The sequence below is a fragment of the Oxyura jamaicensis genome, chromosome 4, assembly GCF_011077185.1.
Source record: "Oxyura jamaicensis isolate SHBP4307 breed ruddy duck chromosome 4, BPBGC_Ojam_1.0, whole genome shotgun sequence".
NCBI classification, from domain to species: Eukaryota; Metazoa; Chordata; class Aves; order Anseriformes; family Anatidae; genus Oxyura; species Oxyura jamaicensis.
This window is the reverse complement of record NC_048896.1, coordinates 16,209,862-16,233,375: the sequence shown is the minus strand read 5'-3', so window position 1 is coordinate 16,233,375 and position 23,514 is coordinate 16,209,862. Positions and strand designations below refer to the sequence as shown.

The following is a 23,514-nucleotide window of genomic DNA, read 5'->3' as shown; positions in this document are numbered from 1 at the left end:
AAGACCCAAACATGTTCCCAAAATCTCACTCTGTGCTCCGTACTCCTCAAGTCAGACGCTCTCATTCCTGCTGCTACCAAGCCACCGTGGCGGGGGATTTGCAGACACTTAGGAGCGGTGCTGCAGACTTCCTGCAACTCCTGCTCCTGCAGGAAAACCTCAGCAAGCTGCCACGGCCTTGCCTGGGACTTGGAGGGGAAGAGTTTCCTGTTAGTGGACAGGATAATACCCCTTGACATACACAGCCTTTTCCTCTGACCGAACTGTCCAAGCAGCAAACAGCGTTCATAAACACAGAGAGCAGAAAGTCAGCATTTGTTTTTAAACAGTTAACAGAACAAAAGTGGCTAGAGGTCAAATTCTAAATTTGACAGAAACACATTTTTTAGTTAATACCAATACTATATCAGAGAGCAGCAGTACCTCCCAGGCAAGCAATTATACAGATAATGTTCTTGAATTGGAGCAAGTCTAATTAGTATTTGTTATCAGTTTTAAAAGAACAGTGTCGAAATTAGGGGCTATGAAGAAAATTGAGCACTGTACTTGCTTTATAAAAATAATTGCTAGAAGCTTGACGGTACCTTATCTCATTTTCCCCCCTCCAAGAAGTTAGTAAGACAAGGGAGTCAAGACAGGGGGGCTCAGCACTACAAAATATCAAATCAGTCGTGTGAAGTAATAATGGAAAATTCAGTGGGACCTGAAAATTGGCATAATGAAATGCTATTTTACTTGTTGCTACAGTATCTTTCTTGATAAAAGCTATGTTTCTGAAGTATTATTTAAAATGTTTCAAGAGAAGTATTGTGGTGAAAAAAAATATGTTGGTTAAAAAGCAGACGCAACATTTCAGCAATATTCTTTAAAGATTATGAAATAGCCATTAATATTACTCAAAACAGCAAATGAGGAAAGCCATTTGTTTCATGTACCTTGTACATGTGTTACATTAGCTGTTCCACTGTTAAAAGCTAGCTGGGCTACTCCTGTCCTATGAAAAGCCAGATGTCCTCTTTGTATCTGCCAACAGACACTTTTCTATAAGCAAGGAATCAATCTGCTTACTTTTAGTAAAAACATTTTACAGAATCATCAGATAAAACAACCTTACATTGTTAATAACCAGCCACTGTTAACAGAACACCACAAAGAAAGACAATAATATAAAGTAGCCCTAAGTTAGTGATAACAAATACAAGATATTTATGCTACATTTCTTAGTACTCTGCTTGTTCCCGTTTGTAGAGTTCAAACAATGGGACACTAACTACTACCCGGGCATGTACAATGCATATGTAAGGACAGTTTGCAGCAAACAAATAAAATAGATCAAAAGGAACTAAGGTGCTATAGAATCTGGGGGAAGAATGCAAGCATTATGTTCAGCACCTTGGATTTACCAGAATCCACCATGCCTTCTTGCATGCATACCTCCCTTGGTCTGCTTTGCACAAAAGGGAGATTCCATGCCTTTTAATCATAAATTCCTGGGATGATTCTCTCTCCTTGTTTGTGGGATGTGTTTTGTTATTGTATTTTTTTTTTAATTGTGTTTACATTCTTGTGTGTGGGTTGGGAATTTAGGTTTGCTTGTGATGAAACATCAAAGTTGGGTCTCAAATTAATCCTGTGCAGTCATTTATTCTTTGTACCTTCCCACAAGAGGACGATAGAAACACACAAGATTACCAAGCTTTATGCAACAGTAATGGGATTAAACTAACCTTTAAACTTCTGCGTGACAGGATTTTGCTTCTCCGTTCAATTTTCCTACTGTTACTTTTCCTGTTATTTGCATGTGGATTTTCTGTCTTCATTTTCAGACTTGAGAAGAAATGCTTTCCAGATCTTGACATGAAATAAAAAAAAATAATACTAACTAAATATACTCGCATGTTTACAGAGTATATGTAGTTCTGTTCATCAGAAGGTATCATTTCAACCCTGATGTATGCATTGCACAGGTACATCATCTTCCTGAACATAGCATCACAGAGGTTACTGCACCAATTAGGCCATCACAGGCAGGCAATTATCAGCAGTCAGAGCAGATGAAAGCTGGAATTGAGACTGCTGTATTTTTTCACAGGAAGTCTTCTCAGTTATCAAAAAAAAAAATCACAAGTAAATTAACAGAACTGCTAATAAAAAAAGCCCTCAAGTTCCCCAGAATGACTTTGGTATTTAAAAACCAGCAGCACCAGAGAGTAGAGATGAACTGTGGTGTTTGAAAGAGATGCCAGGAAAGAGACAGCACATTGACCTTCTCTTAAATGTAAGGTAACCTAAGTTATAATTTGAGTGTTCCCAGAGAAACCATTTCTCTCCCAGTCACTGAGATGTTTTAAATGCAAACTGTTTACATCTGAAACAGTATGAGCTGCTATTCAAAGTCACACAATACATTAACTGCTAGCACACAATCCAGTAAAGCAATCAATTTATGCTTTGCAGACTGAATATTCAGCTGTGGTTTGAGGTACAAATCCTTCTTCACTAGGATCAGTTTCACATTTAGCCACTTTGCTCCACTATCGCTTGCCTCTGTAGCAGTAGAGAAGAATAAAATTCATCCATAACCTCAAAGTTATAAATTAGATGACTGGAGAACTGATCTATCTGGCTTAAAAAAACCAAACACAAAGATATTTTAAGTATGTTTATATAACTTAAAATATAATTAAATATTTTCACCTGGATTATTGTTCAGATGGATGAGCGTTTTGATCTGGTTCATGGTTCAGCCACACAAAGAGCTGCAGATGCAACTAAGGGATGGTATGCTGCACTGCAAGGGTAGGAACAAGGAGCTGCTAGGAACCAGTAATACTGCAAAGGCTTCATGTCATCAAGCCACAGCATTATTTACAGTGTGGCTGCTTTTGTCTGGACTAGGGAATAAATTAATTTCAGTACCTTACATTTGTGTTAGCTCTGCAGCAGAGACCTGTATCTTCCATGAGTCTATTTAGTAACCGTGACTCAGTGATTCCTTTATTGCAAAGCCAAACCAAAATTCCAGCACACTTATACAATAAACTTTCACCATATCTTAATTATATGTGGGCACGTTGTCCACTCAGAAAAACAGGTCATCAGACGTGATAAAAATCTCCAGCGAGTGCTAACTAGACAGAGCTCCTAATTTTAAAGGCTTGCACCCATTTGAAATTTCCCTGGGGTTTGCCTTCCCAATACCCCAAGCTCACCCACACATTTCCTGTCCTCACCAACCAAGCTGTAGGCTGCATGAAGGAGAGACTGGTTCTGCACTCAGGCTTAAATCTCTGCTCCACAGAGCACAGCTTAAGCATTTGCTTGTTTGCATGCGAGCCAGCATTTAATACAGATGAGTCCTGGCTTAATGAATACAGGCTCTGAGAGGCTGGCTGACATGCAGGCACAGTCCAATGCCCCTACATCAGGCTCTGGTGCTCCAGAGTGAGCTGGCAACGCACCCCCAGCAGTTACAAAGCTCCAGCCTGCCGCTGGCTGCTGCTCCTTCCCTAACCAGGAGCTTAATTGCACAGTCTCAGAGCAGTCAGACACTACACTGCCAGAGTATGTTTTATTCAGAATGGTCTGAGGATATAACACCTCCCATCCTTCCTAGCCATGTCCAGCTCAGTGCTTCAGAGAAAATCCTAACAAACAATTAATGTAGCTGAACCAGAGTCTTTGCTAATCTAGATCACAATTCTCAGTCAAACCCTACAAAAAATACCTTTCAGTCTGCATCCCATGGTAAGATGGGTCTCATGGAAAGAGGACACCTTGCTGGGGTACCTTGGCTCCACCGGATTCTCAACCTAAATAAAAAAAATAAGTAAATAAAGGGCCTCGATACATTTTTATTAAATATGGTGCATCTACTATGGGCTCATCTTTGCAAAACAAGTATCCTCTCACAAGCTAACAGGGCTCACAGCTCCTCCACTGATGACTTCAATATATAAAAAGAGGAAACAGATTTTCTATGCTGTAAAGAATCTCACAGAATGGTTGAGGTTGGAAGGGACCTCCAGGGTCCATCTAGTCCAACCCCCTGCTAAAGCGGGGTCACCTAGAGCATGCTCAACAGGATCGCATCCAGGTGGGTTTTGAACATCTCCCACGAAGGAGACCCCACAACCTCTCTGGGCAGCCTGTTCCAGTGCTCTGCTACCCAGATTGTAAAGAAGTTCTTCCTCATATGGCGATTAAACCTCCTGTGGTTCAATTTATACCCCCTTGTCCTGTCACTGGTGACTACTGTGAAGAGTTTGGCCCCACACACTTAACGTGGTCCTCTCAGGTATTTATAGAGGTTGCTAATATCCCCTCTCAATCTCCTCTTCTCTAGGCTAAACAGGCCCCCAAAAATAATACAGAAAATTTAATGCAGGATTAAGAAATTGAGCTAGATTGGTCCATGCCTGAGATAAAAAGCTAACTCTTCTCTCCAGACCAACATTGTTCCAATAGTCTTATGTGAACAACAAACTACTGGTACCTGCTGAAACAGAGGAGGTGTTTTGAAGGCCTCAGAAGCACTCACTCCTCTTTTTATTCAGGTCTACTTCAGCACCTATGGGACAGGCCTAATGACAACATGGAGACAGGTGTGTGCTAGTTCCACCTGCACTGCATATTACATGCATTAATATACAAAGACTTCACTGCTAATAAATCCTCTAAAACCATGGTGTGATGTTCTGTTTTCATTATTATTATTCACTGAACTGCTTGTTTAAGCAGTCTTCTTTGTTATGGCACTGCACTGCCCTCTCATATGCAATATGAGTATTTCCAAGGCTGAAAGAAATGATAACCCATAAGATATTACAGTTATTATTATTATTTGCCTGAAAGGATTCTAGTTCTCTATGGGAACCTGAATACGTTCTGGCACAGGGAAAGGCACAGGACATGGCCAGCAACTTCTCTCCCTTTTGGAGGAGTTACAAGCTCGGACACAGTGCTGGGCCAACATAATCTGACAACTTTCGGATCACTCCTGGTTCCGTGTTCTGCTTGTTCGAAGTGTATAAATTACAGTGAAATGCCCACATCTGAACACTGAAATGCGGCTATGCTCACAGTTTATGGAAACAGCACAGCAATTAGCACTCTGTCACCTGCTATCACCGCACAGCAGCAGCAGGTACCCACGGCCCCACGGCTGGCGGTGGGCACGGCTCACTGGGGCTGACAGGGGCTCTCACAATTTGCCATCCCAAGAGATGAAGAACAAGCCAAATACTTTCAGATGGGTAGTATTTCTGCCAGAAGGCAAAGTGTAAATTTCAAGAACAGGTCGTCATCCCCCCCCCCCCCCTTTTTTTTTTTTTTTTTTTTTTTTCCTTCCCTACCGGCTGTGTCTCCGGATGAAAAGTAATTTATTCCCTGCTCTCCCAACAGCCTCAGACCACCAGGTTATCCAATCTTCCATTTTACAGAAATTTTGGGTAGAGGCCGGAGGGAGAACCAACACCCCCGTAGTGGGAGCAGCACCAGAGCAGAAATCACCTCACAGAACCCCCGGGGATACCCCCAAACGCACCCCTCTGCCCAGGGAGCGGGACCGCTCCCCACAGGGTGTCCTGCCGAGGAAAACTTCGTATTTTTTTCGGAGGTGAGCCCCCAGAGCCCGTCCCCCACGAAGGGGACTGGGGTGCCCGAGGAGAGGAGGTGGGGGCGGCACACAAAATGGTGCCCGCGACGCCGCGGCGCCCTCCGCGGGGCGGGAGCGGCAGGGGCAGGGCTGCCGGCGGGGTGGGCGGCCCAGCTCGGCCCGGCTCGGCCCGGCCCGGCCCGGCAGGAGGAGGGAAGCACGGCGGCGGCCAAGGGAGGGCCCTGCCGGGCTGAACCGTGCCGGGCGGGAGACACCTGGGCGGCTGCGCTGCCTCCTCCTCTCACGTAGGTTTCGACTTTCATCCCCGCCCGGAAACTTGGTGGAGGAGCCGCGTTCGCCCCGCCGTCTGCAGGGCCGAGTTGGCGCCGGGCTTCTCTCTCCTCCTCCCTCCCCGGCCCTTCCCGGGGGGCGAGCGAGCCCCGCTCCCGTCCCCTTCCTCCAGGTGAGCGGCGGGGGGCGAGGGGGGAACCCCGCTCCTCAAAGGGCTGCGGCCGCCCTAAGGTGCGAGGAGCGGGGCGAGGGCCGTGCTCCAGCCTCCCGTCAGCTCCCTGCGGGGCCGGGCAGGGCTGGGGGCGGCTGAACGAGCGGCTTTTGTCGCCGTCCGGGGCTCGGCGACACCGGGGAGGGAGGGGGGGGGGGCGGGCGACAGACCACCCCCGGGGCTCGGCCCCGTGAGGGGACCCCGGCCCCCCGGTCCCGGCGGGACCCCCGAGCTCGGTGCCCGGGCCGTCGCAGGAACCTCGAAGAGAGGTCGTGAGGCAAAATTTGTCGGGTCGGAAGGTGTGCGGGGGTTAAGTCGGCGGATTTGGGATGCCGTGCTGATAATTGATGCGGAGAAGCCTATAAATAGAAGTCGAGGTAAGAGGCGAAGGAGAGCAGCGTGATGGTGTGGACGTTTTGGAAGTGCCTTAAAGGTAAGAAATACGTGCGATGTTGTAGGTGAGGTAATGTTCTGGAAGGGTTTGTAAGAGGCTTGGAAGGAGATGTGTGAGGGATACCGTAGGACTGGAACACTGCTGTTTTATTTTAGCTAACAATACGGAGTTAATGAGGGGTTTAAGGCTGTGCAATACCAAAAGGGACAGGCACTCTGCTCTTCGTGTCCCAGCTGTGCATGCTTGACATCTCCCTAGCTCTGCCATTACCCTCGTTATCTGATGGAAATTAAGAGCCTGAGCAGCAAGGGGCTGGTGCCAGCCCTGGAGGTGGCCGGGAGAGCAGGGCTGCCCCTTTCGGTGGCACTGCAGGCTCAGTTTGCTGCCAGCCTTTCCCAAAACGGCACTTCCAGTCCCTTGAGCAGCTTTTATTGGTCCCATTTCATCTTTGTACAGTAAGGGATGCAAAAGGAGTACCTCCCTGTTGCTTGCCAAACTAAAAACACAAGTAGGGTCATGTTTTCACTTTCTGCTCTGGTTTTACCGCCAAGGAGCAGAACAGTGTAGAGGCTCTCTGTGGAAAACACTATTCCAGCCCAAACGCAGATAGTAAGTGCTGTGAGGCCTCTTCTGTGTCAAGGGTAAGCTGGGGCAGCGTGACAGCACGCGAGTCAGCCCAGGGAAACTTCTGTCGCTGTCATACAGCCCCAGAAGTACCTAGCCTAATCCTGTAGCCTCTGGAGGCTCCAGAGTAGCCCAGGGTTTAGGTGGCACGATGTAGTTTAAGGAACTGTAGTTATCCTCCTGCAGCAATGTCAGTTGTGTGCTGTGCCTCTGAGGGACGGCGCTGATGTTTGTCCTTGATGCTTGAAGGCCAGAGCTCTTTGGCAGGTCTCCAGTAAAGGGAAAGCAGATCGTGCACATGGCTCCTTCAAAACAAAACTTCTTTCAAGAGAACTGCAAGCTCAAACTGTTACACTCAAACTGTTCTTTTACAATATAGCTGAGCAGATGTAGCATGTCTGCTGCTGAAAGGGGTAACTCAGTGGTCATATTTATTCCCTCCCCCAAGGGGACTTGCTGCCTGAGGCAGCTCATGAAGTCAGAAGGGCACCAGTGCTTGTGCGGGGGAAAAACAAAGGGGTCCTGTGGCTGGGGATAGAGCAGAGAAATGATAAACAGGAGGTTGTGAGGTTAGCTAGCTCTTAGAAAACTGAGCTGTGTTGGAAACTCCCACCTTCGCTCACCTCCCCTACTGTGCCTGTAATTGTACAAAATCTTGGCGCGTACGTAACTCGTTTAAATAATGGAAATGCACTGGCATAAAACCCAAATGAAATGGAGACAAGGACCTGCAGCGTGCAGCAGAAGGGAAGCTTGTTTTGTTGAAAACCAAGTTTCTTTTAAAGTTTCTTACCAAATGAATAGTGAGGGAAGTGAGCTAGAGTTAATACACAAACCCAACCACTTGGTCTGGGGAACAAGCTGTAAGAAATGGAAGAAAGAGCTCCAGAAGGGACCTGGAGGCTAAATGACCTTCCTCTGCTCCAGAAAACCATGAGGTTCAAAGATGCCTGATGGAACAGGTTGAGGGTTATTCTGGATAGCATTAGTGCTAGATGAATGGCGATTCCAGTAACTTCAATTAGCACTTGTAATTAATGGTTTCTTAAACAATGATAACTCTGAGCTTCCCTAAGCATAGTTAGTGGATGAATTTACCTGTGCATGAAATTGTAGAATCCTAGAAATAGTAGTTAAGCAGCGTAAGGTATCTGTAGTTCACGAAGCACTCCCTGCTGTACTTTTAACTCTTCATTGTGTATTGCCATGCTCTTTTTTCATTAAAAAAATAATCCTGCTGAAACTGCTATATCAATTTCACTCTGAAAATTTAGCTGCATTGTTTCATTCTGATTGTGTATATCTTGCTAGAGTGGTTGCAGCTGTTGTCTTACAGGCTTGAGTATGTTTTGCTGATGTATTACAAAACCCTCTTGTTTGGCTTTCCCTTCTCAGCTTACTTTAGTGGTGCTGTTCCTACAGTTGTTAGGAATTGTGTTTGACAGTCTCTCTCCTCAGTTTATATTTCCTGATATATAACACACACAATGTTGCTCTAGGCTGAAACGTGCTGTGGAAATTTCTTGAAATGAATTGAGCTTAAAATATGCAAATACCTGGCAAACCTTTTGATAATTTGGATACAGAATTGCTCACGAGCCATCTGAAGTGTTAGAGGGGATTTAGATGAACACAAACAGTAGGAATTGCTACACTGGTCAAGGCCTCAAAACTCTTGAGGCTGAAAGGAGGGAAATGGAATAAATCTGGAGGAATTTGGAGAGACAATCAGCAGCTTGCAGATGAAGGCTGGGTTTACATATATACAATGATCCCCTGAGCGTAGAGGGTCTCTGCAAATTTTTTGAAGACTATATTGCTCCTTATTTGGAATCATCTGTGGAAGGGAAGTACTGCAAGGGATTTTGTATTTTTTTAAAGTGTCAGTCATTGTCTACTCTTTGCCTGGGCCTTAACTCATGTGAGCTTTGTAAACAGCTGGGGCAGACCTTCTCATTACAAGCTGATTGTACTGCAGTTAAAAAAAGGGTTGATATAAAACTTAACCTGCTCTCTCCAGAGTTTATGGGGCTCATCTGTGCCATTAGTTATTTTGCAGTTGTTGAAAGTCCAGTAAATCACGATCAGCCCTATTTGTAAAGTTCTCAGACTTATTAACCTCCCACCTCTAGACTAATAAATAAAGATAATTTCTTCTCATCTAGTAAAGCATTATTGCAGGTCTCTAAATAGAAGGGGAAAAAAAAAAGGGAAAAAAATCAGCCACTGCCTTGTGAGCCTTAGAACTGAGGATATCCTCTATTAAATGGCCTCAATTGGTAGTGAACAAAAATTGCCCTATGACTATTTCAAGTAGGATACCTAAAAATAAACATAATGGGTCTTTTGGGCCTTTTTGTGTTTCTGACTGGAAAAAAAGAGCTCCCCTGTGAGGTTAACACCTGGCTACTTGGCTGCTCTACCAGCAATCTCAACAGGCTGAAAACAGAGCAGGGCGAGGAGGTTGCCTCCCTGCTCCTACGTATACCCCAACTCAAGGTCATCCTGCGACGTGTTCGCTGGTGAGTAAGGAGGAACGAACGGCGCTGCTGCCTTGCTTGGTGGGGAATGGGAGGACTTCGGTCAGCAGGGCTCTTGTTCCAGCTCTTCTAACTGGTGAGGCCACGCCAGGTTTTTTTTGTTTAATTACTTTTAGAACAAGGGAAAGTACAACATAGATAACAATTTACTCACACTGTAAATATATGTGCAATAAGGTAAGATAACAGTGGTTCTGAAAGACCTGCCTCTGATACCAGCTTGGACGCAGCTTTAAATCAGGTTAAGATTTGGGGGGAAAAAAAGTCTCTTCCTTCCCCCCCCCCCAGCTGTGAGTTAAGTCTAAAGTCAACAAGATACCCCAGGAGAAATGGTACGATGAAAAGGCATCATGAATTACACAGGCAGCCATACTTCAGCTCACGCACCCATAATACAGACGTCCTAAGCAGCAGACTGTTTAAAATGATCTGTAACTCCACTCTGTGAGTCTTTAGAGGGCTGTAATCCTCAACAGAGAGGCTTCCGTTTATTTCCCACTTGTGCTGCCTTGTGCTGCTGACTTAGAGCTGCCAGCTGTGGGGCAGGCCACTTCAGCTCCTGGCTGCGTTCTGCCTGCCCACGGGCGCTGGCGGGAGTTGGAGCTGACTTCAAACCTCGCTGCACACCCCGAGGAGCTGCAGTTTGAGAACACGTGGGCTAGGGAATTAGTGTGGATTTCTTTTATTTTAAAGAAGATAACTTGTTTTCTTTCCCCTTTACCGTGATCTGAAGAGATACAAAGGGAGTTCCAGATTTAATTATCTTTTAATTCAGCTTTTTTAGTTAGGTGGAACAAGCTTGGGCTAGAAATTACTTTGCACTGCTTTTGATAAAATGCCCTTGCTGTGAAAGGAAGTCTGGGGTGTTGTGTACTGAGCAGGGCGAAACACCCTGCTGCTGCTGGTGGTGCTGCTGGCATCGAGCGTGGGCTGGGCGGTCTGGAGCCACGAGGAGAAGAGCCTGGGCCATGGGAAGTTTGATCTCCTTCCAGAAAAACCACCTCATCTGTGCTGCCTGTTTGTCACTGATAACCTGCGTTATTTGGTGGAGTTAGACTCCAAGTGCCTGGTGATATAAAGGGATTCTTTCATTGACTGCTCCAAGCTCTTAACTCTCGAGTATCATTAAAAAAAAAAAAAATCAGTGCTAGGTAACTGAGCCCAAGACTTGACTTGTTGTGGGTGACCGAAAGTTCTGATACTTTATCCTGCAATAAAGCCCGAGTGTTTCTGATGGTAACAACTGCAAGTTGTGATAGAGATTAATGCCGTGCAGGACTTTCTCATGAGACAGGCAAGGCCTAGGACTATAGAAATGCCAAATGCCATACGTCTACCCAGAGCAACGGTCACTCTCCCTGCCCCCTCGCATTACTCTTAATTACATGTGATAGTGATTGCCCTGGTAAGGATATTTAAACACAATTTTTTAAAAACTTGCACTTGTATAATGCACAGTCTGCTTCTTCCCTTATGGGCCTTGGAAATTGTGATAGCAGATGTCCACGCTTTTCTGACCTATATTTTAAATATGACACCCAGAGCACAAGTGGCTAACGTATGGGGTTTTATCAGGCTGCTGCAAGAATAACAGCCACCAGAGACAAGCTCCTGCACATACATGCTTATTTCATCTGCTGTAAACCATGGTGCTGTTTTCTTTCCATAAACAATGAATTTATGGGTAGACACAGACAATGATGTGGTAAGTGTGTCTGGTATTCAGATATAGCCAATAGACATGTGATCTTTACCTCCTGTCCTCAAAACCCAGCATTTAGGAAAGCATCTGTTCTACCAGCTACCTATACAAACCTAAACCTTAACATCAAGTCTCCTTATCCCTCTTTGGTTTGGTTTGGGACTTCTTGCTTCAATTGCAAGAGAAGGTTTTGGTTATTAATTACAGATTAGGTTAGATTATAGTATTGGATTCCTCCTTTCTTTGCAGAAAACCTCATTCACAACTGTCTGACTGATTTTTGGGGATGGAATTGCAGGCGGTTGCCCAGTTCAAAGTGCTGGTGAGCTGGGGGTGTAGGTAGGGGTATTTAACTTCTGAGATAGATATCATTAGTTGCAATAGAAAAAGCTAGAGAACACACAAAGAAAATGCATACATACACATGCTGCTAGCGGTGATACTTCCATAGGAGTCTGGGTCACATTCTGCAAAGAAGCAAATTGATTTAATTGGTAAAACAGAAGAATCTGCATAAGCTTTGTGTTTCTGTGACCATAAAACAGGCAACATGATGTACGCTTGTGGAGAAGAAAGGGTATAGAAAGGATGGGGAAATGCAGTGGAAAGGTCTAACAAGGGTGAGAAAGCACAAAGAAATAAATAAAACAGCTTCTCTTGCAGCATTTGTCTTCACTTTTATTTGCTGGTATTAAATTTAGCAGTTTTTCAGAGCAGTGTATTTCAATAGTCAGTGTCTAATCCCCTTGGAAGAAAAGTGGAGGTGGAAAACATTTCACACCCCAGTTTAATTCCTTAATAGAAAAGGGAGAAGACGGGAAACTTACTGGTGCTTGTTACCTAGATAATGTTAACTGAATGATAACAGCAGCCTCTCCTGCTCTGTAGGAAGAGTCTTTGAATTACATCTGTGCAGTCCTGCTGGTTCAGAGCCTGCGGGGTCCCTGGTGAGACCACTGCAGTTGTGCAGTGGGGTGAGTGGGCTGAGAACCAAACGCACGGCACACGGGGTGGTGGCAGGAGGGGACCAGAAGGACCAAGTTCTGAGGTTTTCAGTGGAGCTTCTCGTTTTCATAAAATAAGGTGTAAGTTTGCAATTAGTGCTGCTGATTTCTAGTAAGAATGAAAAAATAAATAATGTAAAGCTAAGATTTTTTGTTGTTGAATTTTCCAATACATTAAAAAAATGGAAATGGAAGTCCACGTACCATGCTGGGAGCTGATACTGCAAAAGTTGCTCAGGAGAATATTCCTTGGGGTAGTCTTGCTCTACTCAACCAAGCCTTGTAGCACATCCCTCAGAATAGGGTTTCCTGGGATAATACGTCTTTTCTAGTCTAAGATGATAATGATTCTGATTCAAATCCATGAAAATACAATCAGCTTTTTGTTTTTCTGGTTGAAAAAACAGATACTTGCCCAGAAGTTCAAGCCAATTAAATACAGAACTGTCCAATGAGCACAGAAATGCGAGGGCTTTAGAATAAAACTCGTTTTCAAGTTTATGGTTAAAGAATGGGCAAAAATGATGGGGGACAATGAGCTCTCTGAGTTAGCAGTCTCTGTTTAGACTGAGCACAGTAAAGCAGCTCGGATGTCGAGTTTCTCAATCGAAGCATTGCAGTAGGTGCTGAGCGGTGACCCTCCGAGGTGGCTTATTAGAAACTCTTTGGCTTGAAGGCAAAGTTAATCATTGAAAGGGCTACTTCTTATATCGCTCCACAAACAAAAGTACCATGTACAGAAGCTTTGGCTTCATACTTGTACATCCAGTGACCTAATCTTTAGCAATATCAGAGAGGGAAAAGAAAGGCAATAGGGCACTGAACTGTATCGCCACCTGAAGGTATTCTGGAGCTCAGTGTTGTGGTTTTTGGAGAAACTGACCTGCTGTAAGCACTGCTTATAGGAATACGGTGTTTTGACACTATTTTCTGTGCCACTACTGTAAACTAAGGACAGTTCAGTTGTGGTTGTGAAAGACTGCAGCAGCGCACTGGAAGTGTTCAGGCAGGACACTGGTGTGTTTCGTACGAAACCTGTCCCTTTTCACGTGTGTGAAATCCTCCTTCTTTCAATGTAGAGCTGAAATTCAGCAAAGAAACCTGTTACAGCACACTTTCGCAATCTGTCTCATAAAAAAAAAATCCCATTCAGTGAGACAGAAGGCTTCTGAACTAAGGGAAAGCTATCTGAAGAAAGTTTTTCTTTTTTTTTTTTTTGGTCAATTTTTCTCATGGTTCGTTGCTAGACTGCTGGGTTTGCTATGTTAGGATCCATCTTGAACTTGTTGCTTTGTTTTTATGTAAGCAGATTGATTTGGGGTTAGTGCCCTCAGTCATCTTAATCCAGAATGTGCTGGCTTTGTTTTGTCCACCCCCAAAAAAAAAATTAATTGTGGAGCCTTTACTTGGAATGTTGCATTTCCAGTCTCCCAGGGAAATGTAGTCATAAATATAATAACTAGCGTAATTATCGCAGTAAACTATTACATAGCAGTATACGTGGGGCATGCGCCCTGTAGCCTCAGCGCCAGGGTTATCTGGGTTTTCAGTAACATCTATCCGTATCGGTGTGTAAGTGTTCACACAGAAAGCCCTTGTATTTCCAAGATACTTTCCATGGCACAAATAATTTTTTAATATTGAGCGTTAGCTACCTGACAGATGTCTTTTTAGTGTCTATTTGTTTTTTTTTTTTTAACTCTGTCAGTACGAGGTGCTCCTGCAGTGATCCTGTTCTGCTGGAAGAATCTTTACGCTTCTGCTCCGCATCCTCACCTTGCAGCAGACTGGCTGCACGCTTCCTTATTTTGCAGTGTGGAATGTGCTCTGGGTCATTTGCCATACTTGTGGTTTTATAAATCAATTAGTTAACAGAGGCAGGCTTTTTGGGGGGAGGGATGGAATATCATTTTGGACTTGCAGGTTCGGTGTGCTTTGCTTTCCCAGGAGGTCTCTACGTGAGGTGAGGTAAGTCACTTAGATTCAGGATCCCATAACAGTGTACAATTCCCACGTGTTGTGGCTCTGTGGGTCTTAGTTTAGCCTCTCGTGATGCAAGCTCAGTCTGTAAATTGGAATAGCTGCAAGATCGTACCTCAGAAAGATGTCAGGAAGGTAAACATCTCCATGCCTGAAAGCAACTCATGTCAGGCGCCGGAGCTGTATGAAGAGACAGGCCTGGGCTGAGCTGTGCCTGTTTGTGCTCCCCACGAACCGGTGGCAGAGTGAAACGCCTCACAAACAAGGAGCGAGGGCTGCGTTTGGAAGTGCTGAGACCTTAAGTGCCAGGGTTGGAAGCAGGGATGCTGCTTGTGGGGCAGCCAGCTGCTGCAGCCGCCCTCCCTTTTCAGCCATTCTAGCACAAGCGGAGGCACAACGTTGGAAAGAGTTTTGTAGGGTACTTGGCTTTTTTTTTTTTTTTAAAAAAAAAGGCCTTTTTGAACATCTCCACAACTAATTCATCAGCTCTGTTGCCAGGCTCGGGTGCAGTGGAGGCCAGTGCTGGGTTTGTCCACCCAGCAGGAGCGGTGCCGCGTGCTCCCCGCCATGCAGATGTGCAGAGGGGGCTGTGCCCCGGCAGGGCTAAAACAAGAATAGGCAACGTGCTGCTATTGTCAGGAATAGTCTTGCTTGGCAGGGAGATAGATTAGAGAACCTGATAAGTCGTTCTTTTTTTTTAAAAAAAGCTATTCTTTGAGTCAGTGTTCCAGCACAAGAAATCCTCCTTTAAAAAACACTGCTTTTGTTCTTGTTGTGTGGTAAAAATCATCTCTGAGAAATCTTTTCTCTGTCCACATGTGGTAAAAAGGGGGAAATGTAGAGAAATTTGTGTAGGCTTATTTTCCTCAGTTCTTCATCAGGTATAGGAGTGGGCTGCATTACTTTGTTGATAACTTTGTCTTGGGATGTATTTGTTGTGTTTTGCTTCTAAAACTGCAGAGCCTGCCGGAGCAGCAGCATAAACGTATGTCAGGCTTCACGTGGTCAGTAAGTAACGACCTGGGACCAAGTTAGGTCCTTATTTTGTGACCTCCTCTTATTATGTACGTTGTGTGTAAGCTCAAACACACCTCTCCTGGAATTAGTGTGCCAGGGGAGAGGTGTGAGTACTAGAGAAGGGGGGAGCGGCGTACCAGCAAGCTGCGCCACAACAAAGGGGATTGCTGGGCATGGTCCAGCCTTCAGAGGCTGGAGTGAGTAGCTGAAACTTGATGGAAACTGCCAAAAATCAGGTGAACTTCAGACTTCACCTCCAGAGCTAGAATCCTAGGGCCTGGCTGCGGCACAGCCCAAGATAGGCTTGTGGAGCTGGGTATATCTGAGCAGACGGCAGCTGCTCCTGTTGTGCCCGAACAGCGCAGTTTCCAGACACTTCAAGCCTGCCTTGTTGCGCTGAAGTAGTCATCTTTGCTGAATAAGATGTTAGCAATTTTCCTCTTACAGAACATCTGCTTTCTGACTGAATCACTGAACAAGCGGCAGGCTTGTTTGAGCCTGCTGTCCTCCCCGTGCTGCTCACTGACTCCTGCCTTGCCGAAGGCTGTGGGATGGGTTTCGGCGCTGAGGTGTCAGGCTTTGGTTCCCCGCTGTCTGCAGGAGTGTCCTCCTCGCTGAAAGGACACCCATGTAAAAGAAGAAATTGCTCTGGTGCTTTCGAGTGAAGTCTTCACACCTTTTTTTTCGAGGGTCTCGAACGGAGAGGACAGAACAGTTACGGGGAAGAAAAACGCCGCAAGGTTGTGGTGATGCTTTTATCTTCCCTGAGTTTTGAAGTGACTCATAAATGGGATTCATCGCGTATAACCTATAACAAATGCAGAAAGCAGAGAATGAATTTGGTAAATAATGTGGAAACCCCCCTATTCAGAAGTAGTTTATCAGCAAAATTACCAGGGAGTTTGTTTTCACCGAGAAAGCAGATTTGTTTAATCACCTGCCAACATTTTATGCAAATGCTACAACCCGAAGCGCAGGTATTTCATATTGGGAGGTGTTTGCCTTGGAAGCCTGGTGCTTAACTGCTGGTGCTGAGCTGATTGATTACCATTGGTAGGGGATGGGGAGTGATTGTCTGATGTCGGGAATGTTTCCTTTTCGCTTGTGAGATAATTTAGGGTCAGATGGAGACTTACTGTAAGGAAAACAGGAGAGGTTTCTGACTGTTTCAGACAGGTGAGTACCCAAGAGCAGAGGTGTTTCGGAAGGGGCAGAGCACGTCCGCTTTGAGCGTGCAAAGGTTAAGGAGTAACTGCAAAGAGAAGAGCTCGGACTGTGCAGTGTAAGTGCCTTCCTCGAGGGGAAGATGCTTCCTGGCCCTGCAGCCACAGGGGAAGCAAACAGCACGTGCGCTGTGCCCACCTGGAGCCGTGACAGTAATGTTTTCATCTTCTGAACCGCACAGCTTTCTATAGCTAGGAAAATTCGCCCATACAGTGGCTTGATTCTGCTGGCGATGTGTTATCCTTTTAATTAACTACCTGGTTTACGCTTGACAGTTAATTGAAGTGGAATGATGTATGGTTTTTATTAGAAACCCATGACTAATTTTTTCTTGCCATTCTTGCTATCTTATTGTTCTTGCCTACCCTCCTCCAAAGCTCCTGCTGCACGCCAGCCGTGTCCTCCAGGCACTGGTGCAGACCAGCGCTCGCTGTTCGCTCTTGCTTTGGCTGTTACCTGTTCCAGAAAAAGCAACTCTTTTCAGATATTTGCCATGTCTTCTTTCATTTTTTTTTTCCATTTCATCACAGTCCTACCTATTTATTTATTTTGGGGTTTGGCTGTGGGATTTTTAATGAACTTAAATAAAATAATCGCCATCACGACCACAAAAAAACAACAACCGCATAACAGTGAGCGTTAGCTTCATCTAGTAGCACGCTGCCTGTTTCATTAAAGTCACAGCTGGGTTAACAGGAATCCTGCCTGCAGTGTCTCTGCCTGCAGGTAACCTGCTAGCAAAGTCAGGTGAATTTTATATTAAAAAAAAATGTAATTACAGTAGGCAAGATTGAAAATGAATGTGACTGGAGATACCATTCCTAAAATCAGTAAAGCAGCAGCTGCAAAGAGCTCAGGTTGTCCCTGACTTCGTTCTTCCCACCTGTAGGAAGCTGAAGCTCAAGGCTCTGGGTCACATCATGACGAACTATGACATGGGCTATCGGTTATGCTTCTCCCCCATAGAAAGCTTGCCTCTTTCCATAGGAAATACGTTTCAGTGCGCAGACAGGCATGGATGAGTAGGGAACAATGCGGTCTTTGTTAACACTAACATTTTTTGGAGGGAGTGGGCTTAAGAGGAAGGAAATGGGTAGATTTTTTTTTTCCTTTTGAAATTTCTTCCTCTTTTTCCTCATCCCCAACTCCCAAAAAACCCAGACCATAAAACCAGATGACGAGAAGTGCCTGAAGTGATATTTTGCCATACATATCCTTTAAATTAATAATGCTCAGTGTCATCTGGGAAGCTCTACAGAAAATTTGTCAGTTTAAACATCACTCAGTTATTCTCTTTCCCTTTCCTCTCTGTGGTGTTCTCCCTCAACAGGCAGTGTTTGTCTCAGCTTTTCCAGTTCGTAGGGTTAGCAAGGTTTTACCTACCCCGTGTCACTGTTGCATGCAAAGTAATTGAAGCTTAAACATTTTGCTGACTCAGGTCCCTGTATTCTCTGATCCCAGGGTTGATCATTCACAGGGTCACTCTGGAAGGAAGAACCCTAAGAGGGGTTGGTGGCTGTGAAGATACCAGGGGGAGTTTAAGGCAGGAGTGCTATTTAATTTTTAATTGGCTACGTGGAGAGCTGACGGCGGCTGGAAATCTCTCTTTCTTTTCTTTTAATCAGAGGAACTCTGCCAGACAGCTACTGCGTGACAAGTTTCCTTCCTGCTGGCCTGAGAGAGCGGCATCCTGGCTATCATGGCTGACCCCGCAGCAGAAGAGCACGCGTACCAAGCTGGAGAACTCTGCTGTGAATGCGGCCAGTTCCACCTCTTGCCGGACAATCACCTCTATAACTTCCAGGACGAGGTGGACGACGAACTCATTTGCCACATCTGCCTTCAGCCCCTGCTCCAGCCCATGGACACCCCCTGCGGACACACGTACTGTTTCAAGTGCCTTGAAAACTTCATGCAGGAGTACAACTTTTGTCCTATGGATCGGAAAAAACTCTCTTTCCAGCAGTGCCATAAGTCCAGCCTCCTGGTACGAAACCTGCTGGATAAGCTGGTTGTCAGCTGTCCTTTCAAGGCGGAGTGTCAGCAGACGATGCAGCGCTGTGAACTGGAGGCTCACCTGCAGAACAGGTGCATACCCATTTGCAGTGTTGCCCCTTGTGTAATGCCATCTGTCTCTTGTGCTTCTGACCTGAGAGATCCGTGCTCAGAACAGTCCCTAAATGGGGACAAGGTGGGACAGCAGAGATGGCAGAGGGTGAGGCTGGAGATGTGGGTGGGTGAGGACGGCGTAATTGTGGGGTAGGGAGGGCAGCTCCCGTGCGCCGTGGAGGCGAAGGCTGAGGTCCTTACCTTGCAGGCGAGCTGTCTGCAGACCCATATCCTATTAAATGTGCATAAATTTCTGTGTCCCGAGCTGGGGCAGCTGACTCTGGAAACTAGAACAAACATGGTTATTCCTTCTTTCACTGAGCAGAGAAGAAAAACAGGCACTAAGTCAACACTGTGGAGGCAAGGGATCGTGCAGTGTTGCCAGTTTAATTGGTCCAATTAAGATGCGCAATATGTCTTTGATCCCAATAATGTAAGTCCCTCCAAGCTGCACATTATGCAGTTGCTGAATCACCTACTTATAATTCCATTATCTTCTCTCTTTCTTTTACTGAGGAAGAGACACAAATGAAAAATAGATTTCTTTTTTTTCCCCTGTGCAGAGGAAGACTTTTTCCCTCTGCTCGTCAGCAGATGTGTTTCGGTGGTTCCACTGCCGGCTGAGCTGGTGGCAGGCAGAATTTTGTAGCTTTAAAAGAAGGGCTGGTGACCAAGAGCTCTTGCCACGACGCTGGAAGAACATTTGTTCCTAGTTAATGATTGCAGGAAAGGGAGCTAAGTGCAAGCTGTACTGCAGGCGGAAGCAGACCTTCATTGGTAAGGTGTATTCTCTCAGTGGGCACTGGAAATGCAATCGGCTTGCTTCCCTTCAGCTGTGCTGTAGCTTTTTGTGGTAGCTCTGTATGATATAAACAGGTCACCAAGTGCACAGGGAACATTAGCATGTGGGACACGTCGTGGTTCGGGCCAAGCACGTACCCTTGCGGTTGCCCATCTGTGGTACCCACGAGCTGAGAGGCGGTGTTAGAGCCGGGGGATGTGACAGAAGATGCTCCGTGCTCCGTTCTTGAGAGCTCCCAGTGTCCTGGCAGTAACAAGCTTTTTTTTTTTTTTTTTTAATTGAGCTTTCTCATTCCCCAGCAGGGCCAAATACTTAGGCTGTGGGGACGGGGCTGCCCGGCAGCCGCTGTTGTGCAGGGCATGGCCCAGAGCTGGGCTGGGCTACAGAAACAAGCAGGGTGAGAGCCTTCCCCTCCGCTCCATAAATCTGTCTGGGTATCTGAAAACTTGTGCCACTTGCTAATCCCTCTGACGCACGAGTTAAACATGGAAGAGGGAGGCGCCCTTAAATGTTTACATTAAAGACCTGACTGGAAACTATATCGTTCCTGTATGCCTTCCATAGTTCTCAGCATCTCCTGTGGGGATGGAGCACTCTAAAAAAATCAAGGATATGTGAGCATGGTTAGATTGAAAAACTAGGAAAAAAAGGAAAAATTACACTGGGATTTGGGTGCTCATTTTTTTAAATGAGATTAACTGTTAGTAGGAGACTTAAGGGGTAAGAAGCATCTAGCAACTCATTTTCTTGGGGGATTCCTGTGCCCTTTGCAAAGTAAATTTATTTCTCAGCATCTTCAGAGTGACGTGCACAAGTGGATCAACCAGCTTCTGTCTAAATTTTAGGGTCATCTTATTGCTTGGGGAAAAAATGACCAGGAATAACCAGAGGAGGTAATACCAGGATGAGACTTGTTTAGCCAGAATGTAAATAGTCGAGTTTAATTTGGAAAGAGACTCTGGTAAACACCCAGTACTACTCATGTCTCTGAAAGTGATGCTTTTGAATTTATCACCCTCCTTACCTGCTACCTTTTTATAAGTACCCTTGATAAAAGAGCTTGTTTTTCCTCACTCGTTTCTGCTGAGACAGGCTGGCTGTGCTGCGGATGCATGCAGAGCACATTTTCTTGAATGCAGAATTACTCCTTGAGCCTCTGCGGAGTGGTCGGTGGGAGCACAAACTGCTCTGAATCGTTCAAGCGGAGCTGTCACCTGCAGGGGCTGGAGGTGCAGAGCTGTCTGACAGGCAGGCCTCGTTCAGAGAAAAAGAAGCAAGCAAGCCTTGCTCCCTGCTCTCCCACTCATTAAAAACAAAGCCTAATTCAGGGCTGAGCTTGAAACTCGAGACACTTCCTTTGCATAAAGATACAGTTCGTCGTCATCTCTAGAAGTGCAGAGTGAAGTATTTGCTTACCTTTTAAAAGAGGTATTGTTGTCTTCACGGAGAGTTTGCCAGGTAAATATTTAGCAAGGGAAAGTCCAGTTCCCATTGCGTTCTCCTTAAAATAATGTGCTTAATAATTTTGAAAGTAAGGGAGTAAGAAGCCCACTCTTCTGTACAAGTAGAAGCCGACAGTAAAACGAGGACAACTTTTAGCACCTGCGATACGAGCTCTGCAGGTGATGAGATCATGAATGTAGTTCTTTACACGTCTTTGTCCGTCAGAGCCCGCGTGTGCTGGGTTAGCCGTGCAGGCAGAGACGAGCCACTTAGAGTCACTGACAATCTCTCTTCAGGTGTCCTGGCTTCAAGAAATACAAATCTGAACTGCATCGGAAAAAGAATCCTGTTTCCAAAGGGAAGGAGGATCCCCCTGTCAAGGTGGAGACGAACACGCCCAAGGATCCAGAGGTACCGAGCGCAGGATCATCGCTGGTAGCAGAAAGCTCTGCAGCTGCTGTGGTATCACTAGGGACTGCAGAGCCTGGACTGGTTAATCCAGCTTTTGAGGAGACTGAAGAAGGTGAGAGTTTGATAAAGAAGTGCAATTATGTAATTACCCTCTATAATATAAAAATGAGGTAGCTACTTCGGACACTTCAATTTCTAAGATGTCCCCAACATCCCTAGCTATCCTCACTGCTATTCAGCCGCTAGGAGCTGTAGGAATAATCTCTTTCCCCCCGCGTGTCCTTGAGGAGAAGGGAGATGCATTCGTGTGCGTCAGGTGTGGAAAGCTCTGCTCACAAGCACAAAACCCATCAGTGCGAAACAATTCAGAGAATCTCAGACTGCAGTGAGTATTTTATTTCTAGGATTCTTTGCAAAACAAATGCAGCCCTGCTCAGTGGGAACATGCAGCACTTAAAGCATTTGTAGAAGCCAAATTAGTAATTAGGAAATGCTCCAGCTTCTTAATCTTGTTCAGAAAGTTAAATATACAGTTGATATCCTAGAGTGTTCAGTACCTCTCTAACAGTACAAAGCAAAGGTGTTTTTATAGCCCAGCCTGGTTTTGGATTAGCAGTTGGCTGTGAAGAGCCCTGCAGATAAAGGGAACCACCTCCATTTCAGTATTGACCCCTTTGTCCCAGTCCCTGTTAGAAGGCAGGAGCATGAAGTCTGGGTGCCTTGTCTCAAAGTTTGCCGTTTCTGGAGCTGGGAACATTGGTGCTGTGCTAACGCAGAGGTCAGTTTAGTTGTCCGTTGGCTCTTTCCCCAAGTACACTGGGGCAGGTTTTGCACTTCCAGTGTGACAGCAGCACTTCACCCTCGCAGTGTACTTGGCTCCTTTAGCGCTGGGCCTGCCTGAAAGCTGTGGCGCTGGTAGATTTAAAATGACTTACTAACAACTTTCATCTTCAAAGTGTCTGAGAAGCACTGCTTAGGCTGCAGGAGGCTGTGAAATAGGTAAACATGACTCCTGGTGTATGGGAGGACGGGGAAAAAAGGAGGAAAGGAAATTAGAGGAGGAAAGTGGCGGTGAGCTGTCTGTGGTAGAGTCACCACGATGGCAGGCTGGTAATTACAGCTCGGCAGTCCCCCTTCCCAATGGGTGTGGTGGAATTGGGGATTAGTTGTGTGTAGTCCAGCTGTCACAGCAGGAAAAATAAATGTCTGAATGCTAAGTGAAACACTCTGAATGCCGTTTAATAAAATGCAAGAAATTGCAGTCAGTCTAAATTTGCCATAAGCTAGAAGAGGAGGAACACTCTGGAGAAACCAGAAAAATAAGAGCTTTTTAGCACTCGGTCCTACCTAGCCTTTCCTCTCCTGATAGCTGCTTTCTCTTCCTTTCCATCCAGATGCTACTTTTGAACACAACCTGCCGGTATTACAGATCTTGGGGTACGTGGGGGAAGATTCTGTTCATGTATTGTTTTTTCTCTTCAATTTCCCCAACCAGACCTTCCTCAGAGAGCGAGTCTTGTGGCTGAAACGAGCACAATTGAAATTCACCGAGAAGACCCAGAGGAAGAGCTGGGCATGAGGATAGTTGGGGGTAAGGACACCCCGCTAGGGAACATCGTTGTTCAGGAAGTCTTGCGGGATTCTGTCGTTGCTGCAGATGGAAGAATAGCGCCTGGGGACCACATTCTGGAGGTACGCAATCCCCTGATTGTCCCATTGCTTCTCTTGACTTAAGGGTCAGCAGGCAAAGTTGCCTAGAAAAATTGGGATATCTCTACACATGGGGTTTTTAAAGCACTGATAGACATGTTTATTGGTAGCATTGTGTTTCTCCTGGGGCTGAGAAGTAGATTTGAGGGTCCTTCTATTCCCTTGAGTTTTTGGAATTCCAGACCATTTTGGATCAAGGAAAAAGATCTTTACCTGATAAATTTCACCCAGTAGCACCATTTCTCTCCAGTGGACTGTGCTCTAGCTAGGAAGTCTTATTTACTTGCTCTGCTATGTTGCTTAAGCTGCATTTCCTTAACAACTTGAAGTTGGCATCACGTATGTAAGGCGGGTGATGAGGAGCACCAGCCCTGTACCATGCTGAGATTAACCAGGCTGCGTTGTAGCATGCTGAGGCTGCAGCAGCTTGTCTACAAGCAGTGAAAACTGTTAGCG

The 23,514-nt window shown here is 45.6% G+C and overlaps 1 protein-coding gene and 3 long non-coding RNA genes across 6 annotated transcripts in view; 1 reads left to right on the top strand and 3 right to left on the bottom strand.

Annotated features, from left to right (window-relative positions):
• Window positions 1–1,548: 1,548 nt before the first annotated feature.
• LOC118167258 lies at window positions 1,549–3,811 on the bottom strand. Its single transcript, XR_004751058.1, has 2 exons — window positions 3,728–3,811; window positions 1,549–2,097 (listed from the first exon to the last, which is right to left on the bottom strand). It is a non-coding gene; the product is annotated as an uncharacterized LOC118167258 (long non-coding RNA).
• A 1,923-nt stretch (window positions 3,812–5,734) lies between these two features.
• The window catches only part of LOC118167248 (ligand of Numb protein X 2-like), a 31,710-nt gene continuing 13,930 nt past the window's right edge, over window positions 5,735–23,514 (top strand). The window contains exons 1-4 of one of the 3 annotated variants that reach the window (XM_035326534.1): window positions 5,735–5,901; window positions 18,209–18,671; window positions 21,234–21,460; window positions 22,844–23,040. In XM_035326534.1, coding sequence (XP_035182425.1) covers window positions 18,283–18,671; window positions 21,234–21,460; window positions 22,844–23,040 — 813 coding nt within the window. In that variant the 5' untranslated portion in view covers window positions 5,735–5,901; window positions 18,209–18,282. Of the gene's footprint in view, window positions 6,060–6,403; window positions 6,532–18,208; window positions 18,672–21,233; window positions 21,461–22,843; window positions 23,041–23,514 lie in introns of those variants that run through there. The other 2 variants (XM_035326533.1, XM_035326535.1) reach the window with 2 other exon arrangements.
• Window positions 10,616–14,384, bottom strand: LOC118167260. The gene is made up of 3 exons (XR_004751061.1): window positions 12,567–14,384; window positions 11,781–11,825; window positions 10,616–10,722 (listed from the first exon to the last, which is right to left on the bottom strand). It is a non-coding gene; the product is annotated as an uncharacterized LOC118167260 (long non-coding RNA).
• LOC118167257 lies at window positions 16,015–21,237 on the bottom strand. Its single transcript, XR_004751057.1, has 3 exons — window positions 18,894–21,237; window positions 16,949–17,039; window positions 16,015–16,167 (listed from the first exon to the last, which is right to left on the bottom strand). It is a non-coding gene; the product is annotated as an uncharacterized LOC118167257 (long non-coding RNA).